This window comes from Carcharhinus amblyrhynchos, chromosome 9 (genome assembly GCF_965287045.1).
Source record: "Carcharhinus amblyrhynchos chromosome 9, sCarAmb.v2.hapA, whole genome shotgun sequence".
In the NCBI taxonomy this organism is placed as follows: domain Eukaryota; kingdom Metazoa; phylum Chordata; class Chondrichthyes; order Carcharhiniformes; family Carcharhinidae; genus Carcharhinus; species Carcharhinus amblyrhynchos.
In genome coordinates, this window is record NC_137332.1 from 9,764,225 (window position 1) to 9,778,888 (window position 14,664).

Consider the following 14,664-nt stretch of genomic DNA (forward strand, 5'->3'; position numbering starts at 1 on the left):
AGGCAGCAGGAAATGTCGACAGAGTCAATGGACGGGGTTTGAGTGATGGACTGGTCTACATTCATGACCTTTCGTAGTTTCTTGCAGTCTTGGGCAGAGCAGGAGCCATACCAAGCTGTGATACAACCAGAAAGAATGCTTTCTATGGTGCATCTGTAAAAGTTGTTGAGAGTCGTAGCCGACATGCCAAATTTCCTTAGTCATTTCTTTGAAAGATATTTCTTTGAATAGTTTTGCTTTTTCGGAGGAATGGAAATAACATCTATTAATATTTAAAATTTCAGGTCTTATTGAAATGGGGCAAACATTGCCAAGACTACAAGATCGCGGCAAAGGCAACAGCTGGTCACTTGCAGCATCATCCTGCCGTACTGGTGGAAGCTCAATGGGGCAGGATACCTCAATCCCTGAAAGAAGCTGCAGTAATGTAGGGACCTTTCTAATTTACGGACATCTTTCACTGTATTACTGTGCTTTCAGAGTGCCATGCTGAAAACTAACTCCCTTCACTTCCACTGCAGCCTGGCTGACCGGCTGGTAGAGATTGCCTTCATGTTGGGATTCTCGGAGCGACATCAGAAGAATCGAGCCCATCAGGTTTCAGTGATTGCTGCTGCAACATCTCAACGAACACTTGCTATTGTCATGAAAACTCCAAAGGTATTTCTCATTTCACTTCCATTTTCTCTGCACGTGACAGGCAGTGACTAAGAGCAAAGAAAGAAGAAAGAACAGTACGGCGCAAGAACAGACCCTCCAGGCCACCAAACCTGCATGTTGACCTATTTAAACCAATCTCTCTAGTCCCTGCCTGTTCCTGTGTCTATCCAGAGAAGTCTTAAATGTCTGCCTGTGTGTCTATGTGTCTGCCTCAACCACTTCACTTGGCAGTGTATTCCAGCCCCCCACTATCCTCTGTAAAAAACTTTCCCTGCGCATCTCTACTGTACCTCTCCACCCCCACCCCTTACCTTGAACATGTGCCCCTTATAATTGTCATTTCTGTCCTGGGATAAAGCTTCCAACTGTTCACCCTATCTATACCCCTCATAATCTTGTATCAGGTTGCCCGTCAACCTTCATTATTCCAATGAGAGCAAACCAAGTTTCTCCAACCTCTCCTCATAGCTAATGCCTTCCACACCAGGCAACATCCTGGTAAATCTTTTCTGTACCCTAATTCTGGTTACCACACTAACAGAAGGATGTGTAGGCTTTGGACAGAGTACAGAAAAGGTTTATCAGGATGTTGCCTGGTATGGAGGGTATTAGCTATAGGAGAGATTGAATAAACTGGGATTGTTCTTCCTGGAAAGACAGGGACGGGGGGGGGCGATCTGATAGACATCTGCCAGATTATGAGAGGCATGTACAGAGCGGATAGGCAGAAGCTTTTTCCCAGGGTGGAAGAGTCAATAACTAGGGGGCATAGGTTTAAGGTGTGAAGGACAAGGTTTAAAGGAGATGTACGAGGCAGATTTTTTACAGAGTAGTGGGTGCCTGGAACTCGTTGCCAGGGGGAGATAATGTAAGCGGATACGGTAGTGACTTTGAAGGGGCATCTTGACAAATACATGAATAGGATGGGAATAGAGGGATATAAGAACATAAGAACATAAGAAATAGGACCAGGTCCCCTGAAGGGTAGGGGGTTTCAGTTCAGTCAGGCAGTGCACTTGGTGCAGGCTTGGAAGGCCGAAGGGCCTGTTCCTGTGCTGTAATTGCCTTTGTTCTTTGTTCTAATTGGACTCAGTATGCCAAATGTGGCTGAACCAACATTTTATGTAACTGTAACAAAATTTGTCAACCTTTATACGCGGTGCCCCATCTGATGAAGGCAAGCGTGCCATATGCTTCCTCTCCCTGCCTAGGCTGATCACCCACATCACCCACCCACCCCAAATCAATCGCCAATCCACCCGGACCGATTGCCAACACCCCTCAATTGCTGCGGTCCCCCCCATTTCCCCACCAATCGCTGCTGTGGATCGGGCAGCAGTTTCCTGCCTCACGTCCCACTGATCGCTGCTTAAAGTGGATTTCAATGCATCGTTGCATAAAAGAGCTGAATGCTTTAGATTAAACCTCTCATGATCCTGTTTCTTTTCCATTCAGCATAAATTTATTCACCAGACTCTTCACATCCCAGTACCATTACCTTTTAATGTGAACTCTCCCTCGGTGCAGCAAAGAGGTTTGCTGGTCTTTGCGGATTTACCTGCCATGATTTCTGCAAAATTCACCGGTACGGCATTTTGTTTCCTCTACTTCTTACAGCCGATATTATTAAATCTCTGAATGTGCAAAATGAAGTGTCTCACGGAGCTCTCCGCTGTGTCCAACTCTGAGCACCACTTTAGAAAGGACGTCAAGGCCTTGGAGAGTGTGCTTTGGGGGGGGGGCATGGTGGCAAAGTGGTTAGCACTGCTGCCTCACAGCGCCAGGGACCCAGGTTCAATTCCCAGCTTGGGTCACGGGTCTGTGTATGGTCTGTATGCTCTCCCCGGGTCTGCGTGGGTTTCCCCCAAGTGCTCCGGTTTCCTCCCACAGCCCAAAGATGTGTGGGTTAGATGGATTGGCCATGCTAAATTGACTGTAGTGTCAGGGGGATTAGCAGAGTAAATATGTGGTGTTGCGGGAATAGGGCCTTGATGGAATTGTGGTCAGTGCAGACTTGATGGGCTGAATGGTCTCCTTCTGCACTGTAGGGATTCTATGAAATCAAAGGATTTACTGGAATTATTTTTCTCATTTTTGTTGGCTTGGCCAGCATTTATTGCCCATCCTAATTCCCTTCAGACGGTGATGGTAAACTTCTTTCTGGAACTGTTGCAGACCTGAAGTGTAAACACATCCATAGAGAGGGAGTTCCAGGAATTTGGCCCAGTGACAGTAAAGGAACAGCGATATATTTCCAGATCGGGTGCTGGGTAACTTGGAGGGGAACCTCCAGGTGGAGGTTCAGTTCTCTGATGAGAGACTTCAGTTCTCTGATGAGCTTCAGGAAGCTGGAATTGTTTTCCTTAGAGGAGAAGTTAAGAGAAGATTAAGGGGGCAGGACAGTGGCACGGTGGTTAGTACTGCTGCCTCACAGCGCCAGGAACCCAAGTTCGATTCCCGGCCTCGGGTCACTGTCTGTGCGGAGTTTGCACGTTCTCCCCGTGTCTGCGTGGGTTTCCTTTGGATGCTCTGGTTTCCTCCCACACTCCAAAGATGTGCAGGTTAGGTTGATTGGCCATGCTAAGTTGCTCCCGATAATCAGGAGGACTAGATAAGATAAATACATGGGGTTATGGGGATAGGGCCTGAGGTGGGTCGATGCAGACTCAAAGGGCTGAATGGCCTCCTTCTGCACTGTAGGATGCTATGATTCTAAGATTTAATAGAGTAATTCAAAGTTATAAAGGGTTTTGGGAGAGTAAATGAGGAAATTGGTTTATACTAATAGGGGGCAGGATTCTCCAGCCATTCACACTAGTGGGATTCTCCTGTTCTGCTGCAGTTAATGGAGACTTGGCTGAGTGCCAATTGCTCTGTTCTCTCTGGCAGTGGCGTCCGGAGAGGGGAGAGTGGTGAATGGCCAAGGAATTCTGGCCAGGATGTTTGATTACCAAAGGACACAAATTCGCAAGAGATACTAAAGGAAACAAAAGGGGATGAAGAAAGAATTTTTTAATGCAGCGAATTACTGTGAACTGTATAAAATGGAAGCAAATTCAGTGATAAATGTTGAACAGAAATTGCTTTGAAAGGTAATATCCACATGGGATATCAATCTTTATCAATCGAGGCTTGGATTACAGAAGCAGGGAAGTCCTGTTAGAGTTGTATAGAACTCTGGTGAGGCCGCAGCTCACCAAACTGCACAGCTGTGTGCAGTTCTACATAAGAACATAAGAACATAAGAACATAAGAAATAGGAGCAGGAGTAGGCCATCTGGCCCTTCGAGCCTGCCCCACCATTCAATAAGATCATGGCTGATCTGTCGTGGCTCAGTTCCACTTTCCCGCCCTCTCCCCATAACCCTTAATCCCCTCTCTTATCAAAAACCCATCAACCCGCTTCTTAAAAATATTTAGCGAGGCAGCCTCCACCACTTCAACGGGCAGAGAATTCCAGATATTCACCACCCTTTGAGTGAAGAAGTTCCTCCTCAACTCCGTTCTAAACCGCCCCCCCTTTATCTTGAGGCTGTGCCCCCTAGTCCTACTGTCTTTTTTGAGCGGGAAGAGTCTCTCCACCTCTATCCTATCCATCCCATTCATCATCTTATACGTCTCAATGAGATCTCCCCTCATTCTTCTAAACTCTAACGAGTACAAGCCTAGTTTATTCAGCCTCTCCTCATAGTTCAACCCCCTCAACTCCGGCATCAGCCTAGTAAACCTCCTCTGCACTCCCTCCAAGGCCAAATAATTCTGGTTCTGGTTCTGGTCACCAAATAATGGGAAGGATGTGATTGCACTGGAGGGGGTGCAGAGGAGATTCACCAGGATGCTGCCTGGGATGGAACATTTAAGTTATGAAGAGAGCTTGGATAGGCTTGGGTTGTTTTCATTGGAGCAGAGAAGACTGAGGGGGGGTGCGATCTGATCGAGGTGTATAAAATTGCGAGAGATATGGACAGAGTGGATGGGGAGCAGCCATCCCCCTTCGTTGAAGAGTCAATCATTAGGGGACATTGTTTCAAAGTGAGGGGCAGGAGGTTTAAGTGGAATGTGAGGAAGTGTGGTGATGATCTGGAATGTGCTGCCTGGGAGGGTGGGGAGGTGGGTTGACTCAAATTCTTTAAAAAGTCTCTGGATGAGCACTTGGCACATCATAACATTCAGGGCTATGGGCCACGTGCTGGCAAGTGGGATTAGGTGGGAGTTCAGGTGTTACTAATGTGTCAGTGCAGACCCGATGGGACAAAGAGCCTCTTCTGCACTGTATGAGTCTATGATTGGGATTAACTGGATAATTCTTTCAAAGAGCCAACACGGGAAAGACAGACACAATGGCCTCCATCAGGGTTGTAAGGTTCTATTATTATCTATTTTCTGAAATGCTAAGTTTGTTAATTGTTCAGATCTCACCAGTTCATTATTTGGTCAATAACTCATTCAGGAGATTTGCCAAGCGCTGATTGTCATGATTTTGTTTTACAGTTGAATGCACAGTTGTACAAAACCAGTTCACCCCATTTACCAAGGACAGTTTTGAGTACCAGATGCCTGAAGGCTGTGCTCACGTGTTGGTCCAAGACTGTACACCTGAACTGAAGTTCATCATACTAATAAGTCGCAGCGCAGAATCACTGTTTGTACTGCTGAGTCTGGTTTCGAGGTAAGGGACGGTAACATCGTCAGCACAGAAGAAACATTCAGCAGGGTCAGGCTTTTGATAACGCACTGTCTTTCTCTTTTGGAAAAGTGAAATCGAAATGCAATCGACAACAACAGGAAAAATCCAACTGTTTATCAACGGCACCAGGACGTCAATCACAAGCCTTCCATTTACAGGCCCAAGTACGTAACTTTGCTTCTTTAAGATAAACATTGAAAGTCTTGGTCTCACACAAATCTCATTGAGTCCCTGTTGAAGAGTAAGATTGTGGTTACCATTCCCACAGACAGTTATAATGATTACTGTTGGTTTTTAAGTGGAATTCAGGTTAAGTATAAGAGGAGCAGGAGTAGGCCATCTGGACCCTCAAGCCTGCTCCGCCATTCAATAAGATCATGGTTGATCTTTTTGTGGACTCAGTTCCAAAATGCTTAATTCCCTTATTGTTCAAAAATTTATCTATCTTTGCCTTAAAAACATTCAATGAGGTAGCCTCAACTGCTTCACTGGGCAGGGAATCCCATGGATTCACAACCCTTTGTGTGAAGAAGCTCCTCCTCAACTCAGTCCTAAATCTGCTCCCCCTTATTTTGAGGCTGTGCCCCCTAGTTCTAGTTTCATCTGCCTGTGGAAACAACAAAATATGGGGTCGAGGGATTCTATAATGGCTCCGTTGGTTTAGGTAATGACGCCCCATGCAGAGAAGGGTGGGGAAGGTGGAGAACCCCTTCATGAACCTACTCCTGGGCCTGGCCAAACTTGCCATCAACGGATCCAGGCAGTGGGTGAACAAGGGGGTGGGGGGGGTGGAAATCTGACCTGACTGCCCCTTCACTGCAGCCATTCTCGCAGCTGGGTGACCCTGGAGAGGGAACATGCGGTGTCCGAGGACACTGTCAAGGCTTTCCATGCTCGTTGGGCACTGAGGACTGGAGTGTATTGCTGGCCACTTTAATCACATTTTGGTTTGACGTTTTAGGTTTCATTTATGCTTTGTTTTTGTATGGAGCAGTCCCTCTTTCAGGGGCTGCCCTTCTATTTCTGTCCCTCAGTTTAGTTATTATAGTTTAATTTGTTTAGCCAAAAAGAAAGGTTTCGGCAATGACTCCGTCATCCCTGCTGGTAAGGAAGTTCCCTCGTCTACATTCCTTTGTGAAGATTTGCCAAGACACTTCAGAGCACTTGCATTCCAAGGATTCTTTTTTTCAGTTTTAAACTTAAGCTAAAGTTTACTTATTAATATCACAGTTAGGCTGGCATTAACATTGCAATGAAGTTACTGTGAGAATCACTGAATTGCCACACTCCGATGAGTATACTGAGAGAGAATTTAGCAGGGTCAACGCATCTAACCAGCACATCTTTTGGACTGTGGGGGGAAATCGGAGCACCCGGAGGAAACCCACACAGACATGGGGAGAATGAGCAGACTCCACACAGACAGTGACCCAAGCTGGGAATCGAACCCGGATCCCTGGTGCTGTGAGGCAGCAGTGCTGACCGTTGTGCCACCATATTGCCCTTCGGAAGAATGGGGGTAAAATCAAACCAGCCTTTGACTGCCCTAGGCAAGAGCCATCCCTACAAGGAGATCGGTTTCCTGAATTTGCCAACCACTATCCCATTTTTTAAAGTTCTTCACTGGTGATGCTCAATGGTAGAATATACTTCAAGCTGATGTTACATTAAGCCACAAAGATGTGACCCAATGTTTGAATCATTGAATGTATTTTTTCAACAACTTCTCAATTGGCTTCCAGTTTTGCAATAAGGTGAAGCTTATTTATTAATCACAAGTAGGCTTACATTACCACTCCAATGAGGTTACTGTGAAAATCCCCTAGTCGCCACAGTCCGGTGCCTGTTCGGGTACACTGAGGAAGAATTTAATATGGCCAATGAACCTAATTAGCCTTTTAGACTGTGGGAGAAAACCAGAGCGCCTGAAGGAAACCCACACAGACATGGGGAGAATGTGTAGGTTCCGCACAGTCATTGACCCAAGCCAAGAATTGAACCCAGATCCCTGGCGCTGTGAAGCAGCAGTGCTAAGCACCGTGCCACCGTGCTGCCCATAAAAGCAAAGAAACCTCCATCCCTAACAAGGATCTCAGTTTCTTGATTTTGCCAATCACTGTCCTATTTTTTAAGGTTCTGCACTGGCGATGTTCAATGGTAGAATATACCTCAAGCTGATGTTACATTAAACCACAAAGATTTGACCCAAAGTTTGAATAATTAAATGTATAAGTTGAACAACTTCACAATTGGCTTTCAGTTTTGCAATGCGCTTGTTGTGAATTTCAGTAACTATTGGGCAGATTAGTCATGATTTTATTGAACGACGGAACAGGTTAGAAGTGCTGAATGGCCTATTCCTAATTTGTATGTTCGTATTCAATGCCCACTTTGCACAGCAAAGTATCAAACTTTCACAAATTCAATGCTCCGACTGATTTGTCTCTATCCAGAAGCAGCTTCTCAAAATCTCACATCTTACATAGAACATAGAACACTACAGCACAAACAGGCCCTTCGGCCCACAAGTTGCACTGATTATATCCCTACCTACTATCTATAACTCTCAATCCCATTGAATCCCATGTACTCATCCAGAAGTCTCTTAAAAGACCCCAGCGAGTTCGCCTCCACCACCACCGATTCCACTCACTCACCACCCTCTGAGTGAAAAACTTACCCCTGACATCCCCTCTGTACCTGCTCCCCAGCACCTTAAACCTGTATCCTCTCGTAGCGACCATTTCAGCCCTGGGAAATAGCTTCCGAGAATCCACCCTATCTATACCTCTCAACATCTGATAAACCTCTATCAGGTTGCTTCTCAATGGTCATCTCTCCAGGGGGAAATATTAGCTACGTTTCTGGATTAATAGCCTTGTGACAATACCACTAGGCCAGGGCCTCCCTGACAATCTTCTTCCAGCTCCAACCGGTTTGTGACTGATCCTGTCTAATGGTAATTTTCACTGTTGCAGGATCCCTGGTCATCGAGAGAGATGACAATGGGCTGAAGATAAAAGCACCAGAACTGGGTCTCGAAAATCTCTCCTTCGATGGCAAAGAGATCAAGGTGCTGATCATTTCATGCTGCGTTCTTCCTTTCAGCTCAAGAAAAATATTAGCTTTTCAAAATTTACATTTGAGGTCCATCGGAATCCTACGTTTTTTTAATTCAATCATGGGACCCGGGTGTCGCTGGCTGGGCCAGCATTTATTGCCCCTCCCTAGTTGCCCTTGAGAAGGTGACAGTGAGCTGCCTTCTTGAATCGCTGCAGTCCATGCGCTGGGGGTTGGCCCACAACGCCGTTAGGGAGGGAATCTCAGAATTTTGATCCAGCGACTGTGAAGGAATGGCAAAGGAATGCGGTATTGCTACATAAGCAGACAGTGCATCATCTAGACTAACACATCAGCTCAGTACTGAGGGACTGCTGCACTGTCAGAGGTGCAGCCTTTTGGATAAGGCAATAAACTGCCCTCTCAGATATAAGGTTCTGAAGAAGAGCAAGGGCATTCTCTCCTGACCAATATTCATCCCTCAGTCAGCATTACTATCTACACCCCTGCACATTGGGTCTGGATTTTCCAGTCCCACCAAAGTCAATGGATTTTTGGCTGGCTCGCAACATCCACTGTGAAATCCCAGCCATTGGTTTCAGTGGGATCTTGCTGTGCACAAATTATTATAGAAATCAGTGAATCCCCACAGTGCAGAAGGAGGACACTTGGCTCATCGAGACTGGACCAACGACAATCCCACCCAAGCCTTATCCCCGTAACCTCACATACTTACCCCGCTAATCTGTCCATCTATGCATCCTGGGACACTAAGGGGCAACTTAGCATGGCCAATGCACCTAATTCACACGTCTTTGGGTTTGTGGAAGGAAACCAGAACATCTGGAGGAAACTGACGCAGACACGGGGAGAAAGTGCAAACTCCACACAGACAGTGACCCAAGCCAGGAATCGAACCCGGGTCCCTGGAGCTGTAAGGCAGCAGTGCTAACCACTGTGCCACCTGCATTACTGCATACCCTCCGGCGCAATAGCGACTACACTTCAGGAGTATTTCGTTGACTGCAAAGTAATCTGGGTTGCCCTGAGGTGGCGTCAGACGCTTTATGAATTAAAGTCTTTCTTTTTGTCTGTTTTATTCCCCCTTACCTTCCAGCAGAAACTCCCGCCTGAGTCACGTCAGACACATCAGCCGCTACGGAGCAGAAATGGGGCAGTAAATATGACAGAGTGACCCAAACTCCAACTGGGTGGAGAGACTTAAAATCACCCCTTTCATAACAGCTACACCGGCCTTGAATTATATTGAAGTTTTATCATCATTCCATTGAACGCTTCTTCTCTCTTCATCCCTAACCCAGGTTGCCGTGGTGCCATGGATGGCTGAGAGCACGTGCGGATTGTGTGGGCGAAGCGATTCCCAGCGGAAGAATGAGTATCAGCAACCGAATAAACGCAGCACCACTGACATTCTCAAATTTGCTCACTCGTGGTTACTGCCAGGGGAAAATTGCAAAGATGGTAAAATAAACTATTCCGGTCTCTTTGAGTGAGAACCTCAGCATTCTGGCTTCCTGGAATGAAGGGGTCTGTTTCGTGAGAAAAGCTTGAGCAGGTTGGGACGATACTCATTGGCGTTTAGAAGAATGGGGCAGCACATTGGCACAGTGGTTAGCACTGCTGCCTCACAGCGCCAGGGATTGTAGGCATGGATGGCCATCTGTGTGGAGCCTGCACGTTCTCCTTGGGTCTGCGTGGGTTTCCTCCAGGTGCTCCGGTTTCCTCCCACACCCCAAAGATGTGTAGATTAGGTGGATTGGCCACGTTAAATTGTCCTTTAGTATCGGGGGGCTAGATAAGGTAAATGCATGAGGGTTATGAGGATAGAGACCCAGGGCGGGAATCGAACCCTGCTCCTCGGCATTGTGAGGTAGTACTGTTAACCACTGTGCCACCGTGCCACCCACCATACCATCTAGCCTATTGGGATGTATGATCCCTGGTGGTCAGAGCTGGAAGTGATGGTGGAGCCAAAGGGATAAGAGAGCGAAGCTTAGCTCAGACCTTGAGTAAATTTTACTCAATTACTGCAGGAGCCACTGGATTACAGTCAGGGATTAGGAAGAGTGGTCATTGCTATCTCTTTAACTGAGGTGGGAGAGTGAGGTTGATTTTAGTGATAGCACCTGGTTACTAATTCAGTAAAAATAGAAACTTGGCACAGGATCCCTCTCAGTCTCTTGGGCATACTGACTCACTGGCTGAATCACTTCAGGCACACAGGTTGATATTCAGCCACCCAAGCACTGTGATGATACTGTGCCTTTAAGAAATGTAGTTAGATTATGTTTCTTGTGAGTGGGGTATGTTTAAAATTCAGTTTTGCTGACATGGTGCCGATTTGTCTGTACCGGGCAGCTCCGTGCTGAGAACTAGATAATGGGATGTTTGTTTTAATCTGAGTTGGTGCATTTTTGTTTATTTTTGTTTTTTCCCCTGGGGTTTCAGGGTAGGGCTTTGATTAGATTAATTGAAAGAGACAGAATCATATGAAGGGGAGGAGCTCAGTTTATAGGTAAAGTAGGCAGTTTCTGCTAAAAGAAGCAAGAGGTGTCTCCCACTTTCTCTCTCTCTCTCTGGAGGCTGCTGTTTTAGAAGACAGGGGTCTCTCTAACTCTATCTCCCCTGGAGGTGTTGATAAAGCTCTAGGACTGTTAACCAGTAACATCATGTAAGAGTGGGGCTTTGCTGACTGATTCCGAACAGAAGTTTAAGACTATGAGGAATATTGCTTAAATTGGAACTATTAGTGATAGGTTAAGAATTGTATCTTGTCCTGTTTGAATATTTAAATTGGTAAAAGTTAAGCTAATTCACTTGTTAGAGTTAGACTGTATTGTTAAATGAAGTTTGTTTTAATAAAAGCTTCCTAGTGTATCAATAGAATCACACCTGAAGTGAAACACCTGTGATTCACACAAATCATATAATCCTACAAAGCAGAAGGAGGCCATTTCGGCCCATCGAGCCTGCACTGACCACAATCCCACCCGAGTCCTATCCTCGTAATCCCACACATTTACCCTCGTTAGTCCCTCTGACGCTAAGGGGCAACTTAGCATCTTGCTAGCCAAGATCAGCAAAGTTGAAAATCTGGGACTCACAGATGACAGGAACAGCTTGTTGTCAACCATAATAATCATGTATCGCTGAGGTTAATTATCCAACTCTTGTTTTATTCATCTTTTCAGCTTGTAAACTAACGAAAAGAACTGTGAAACTGGAGAAGGCCGTTCAGATACACGGCCAGGAATCTAAATGCTACACGATTGACCCGGTTTTACGCTGCCAGACTGAATGTTCACCAGTGAAAACAGCTCCGGTTGTTTATGGCTTCCACTGCCTTCCAGCTGGTATGATTGCTAGTTTGCCTACATTATTCTGTTGTGATGAATGAGTTTGGAATCATAGTCATTGCAGAACAGAAACAGGTGGCACAGAAAGAAGCCATTTGGCCCATTGCACCCGTACTATCACTTTGAAAGAACCATCCAATTAGACCGCAACTCATGTTTCTACTTCACAGCCCGACAAATTATGTCTCTTCAAGCATACTTCCTATTCCCTTTCACAAGTTGCTATTAATACATTTTGTTAATGTACCCTGACTTTGTAGCACAGGAAAGAGTTTTCATTTATACAGCCCAGATGGCGAGACCGGAAATTCCAGCCCAAGATCAACGGACATTTCTGCTCACTGGTAGAATTCCAACGCACGTCTAAAATTGTTCAACGATACTCCAAATCAGATCACAACTTCAAAGGTGGGATTCTCTGCCCGCTTCCCCCCCTCGCCCACCCCCCCCCCCCGCCCCCCACAATGGGTTTCTTACCTCAGGAGATGGTGTGCCATTGGCCGATGGCGGGCTGTTCCAGCCCCGCCGCTGCCTGTGGGATTTCCCAGCAACTCCGCCCCCAACCTGCAGCAGGCGACGGTGCAGAGGGACCTCGGGGTCCTTGTGCATGAGTCGCAAAAACCCAGCTTGCAGGTGCAGCAGGTGGTCAGGAAGGCGAATGGGATGCTGGCCTTCATAGCGAGGGGGATTGAATATAAAAGTAGGGAGGTCTTGCTGCGGGTGTATAGGGCATTGGTGAGGCCGCAGCTGGAGTACTGTGTGCAGTTTTGGGCGCCGCACCTGCGCAAGGATATTTTGGCCTTGGAGGGAGTGCAGAGGAGGTTTACTAGGCTGATGCCGGAGTTGAGGGGGTTGAGCTATGAGGAGAGGCTGAATAAATTAGGCTTGTACTCGTTAGAGTTTAGAAGAATGAGGGGAGATCTCATTGAGACATATAAGATGATGAATGGGATGGATAGGATACAGGTGGAGAGACTCTTCCCGCTCAGAAAGGACAGCAGGACTAGGGGGCACAGCCTCAAGATAAAGGGGGTGCGGTTTAGAACAGAGTTGAGGAGGAACTTCTTCACTCAAAGGGCGGTGAATCTCTGGAATTCTCTGTCCGTTGAAGTGGTGGAGGCTACCTCGCTAAATATTTTTAAGACGCGGGTTGATGGGTTTTTGATAAGAGAGGGGATTAAGGGTTATGGGGAGAGGGCGGGAAGGTGGAACTGAGGCACGACAGATCAGCCATGATCTTATTGAATGGCGGGGCAGGCTCGAAGGGCTAGATGGCCTACTCCTGCTCCTATTTCTTATGTTCTTATGTTATGTTCAACCTGCTGGGAAACCCATGAGGTGGAGGGGGGGGGTGCACAATAGGTGCGAACAGAAGATCCCACCAGCATGGGCACTCAGAAAGTTCCAGCCCAAGACTATTTGAAATGATAGTGTGATAACCAGGATTGAATGCAACTCTCTATCTGAGACTTAGCAATGACGAACACATGCTCAGTGTAATTTCCTTCCTTTTATAGCAAAGGATTCCCTACGCTTTAATTACTGGCAACTTTCTCAACAAAAACTGATCTTTATAACTTGATGCACAATGGAAAAGTGAATTGTTAAAGTCAGTAGGAGTTGGGTCTGGTAACTAAAGGATTAACGTGGAACTGAGCACAGAGCTATAGTCAGTCTAGAGATGAGCATTGATGTCCAACGGTCTAGCAATTGGGTCTTTTCCATAACAGTAGCTTTTACTGGAATATTATATAGTTATATCCTGTTATTTAAAAAATGCTCTTCACTGAAACTTGACTATGGAGACTGCTTCACGGTGTCTGGAGCGCGATCCTTCAAGAGAGTTGTTTTCTTTCATTCGTGGAGCATGTGCATCGCTGAATGGCCGGCATTTATTGCCCAAGGGCAGCTGAGAGTCAACCACATTGCTGTGGCTCTGGAGTCACATGTAGGCCAGACCGGGTAAACACAGCAGATTTCCTTCCCTCGAGGACGTGAGTGAACCAGATGGGTTTTACCGACAATCGACTATGGTTTCATGGTCATCAGGAGATTCTTAATTACAGGTTTTTGGTATTGAATTCAAATTCCACCATCTGCCGTGACGGGGTTAGAACCTGGGCCCCCAGAATATCGATAGTGGGGATAGAACATAGAACACTACAGCACAAACAGGCCCTTCAGCCCACAAGTTGCGCCGATCACATCTATACCTACCAAGCCATAGAACTATCTGTAACTTCCAATGCCATTAGATCCCATATACTCATCCAGAAGTCTTTTATAAGACCCCAGCGAGTTCGCCTCTACCACCACTGACGGCAGCCGATTCCACTCACTCACCACCCTCTGAGTGAAAAACTTTCCCCGAACATCTCCTCTGTACTTGCTTCCCAGCACCTTAAACCTGTGTCCTCTCATAACGACCATTTCAGCCCTGGGAAATAGCCTCCGAATCCACCTTATCTACTCCTCTCAACATTTTATAACCCTCTATCAGGTCGCCTCTCAACCTTCATCTCTCCAAGGAGAAGAGACCTCGCTCCCTCAACCTACCTTCATAAGGCATGCCTCCCAATCCAGGCAACATCCTTGTAAATCTCCTCTGCACCCTCTCAATAGCTTCCACATCCTTCCTGTAGTGAGGTGACCAGAACTGCGCACAGTACTCCAAGTAGGGTCTGACAAGGGTCCAATAAAGTAAATATATAGGATTCTTCAATTTTGAGACACTTGACGTCTTTATACCATTCTGTTCCTCAACAGCAGAACTCAACATCCTTCCCCACATTTAGTATCATTAACTTCCACTGAGTGTCTATCAACAAGTTTTGGCTTTCAAAATCTTCCTCCTTGCTTAAAATCCCTCCCGCCTTCCCG

General features: G+C 46.3%; 1 protein-coding gene across 1 annotated transcript in view; it reads left to right on the forward strand.

The window, feature by feature from the left end:
* LOC145348292 (vitellogenin-like) overlaps positions 1–14,664 on the forward strand; it is a 77,959-nt gene that overhangs the window by 59,314 nt on the left and 3,981 nt on the right. The window contains exons 27-34 of the mRNA XM_080196495.1: positions 285–427; positions 522–660; positions 2,116–2,245; positions 5,152–5,329; positions 5,417–5,511; positions 8,326–8,420; positions 9,730–9,889; positions 11,620–11,781. Of these exons, the coding sequence (XP_080052621.1) occupies positions 285–427; positions 522–660; positions 2,116–2,245; positions 5,152–5,329; positions 5,417–5,511; positions 8,326–8,420; positions 9,730–9,889; positions 11,620–11,781 (1,102 nt within the window). The remainder of the gene's footprint in view (positions 1–284; positions 428–521; positions 661–2,115; positions 2,246–5,151; positions 5,330–5,416; positions 5,512–8,325; positions 8,421–9,729; positions 9,890–11,619; positions 11,782–14,664) is intronic.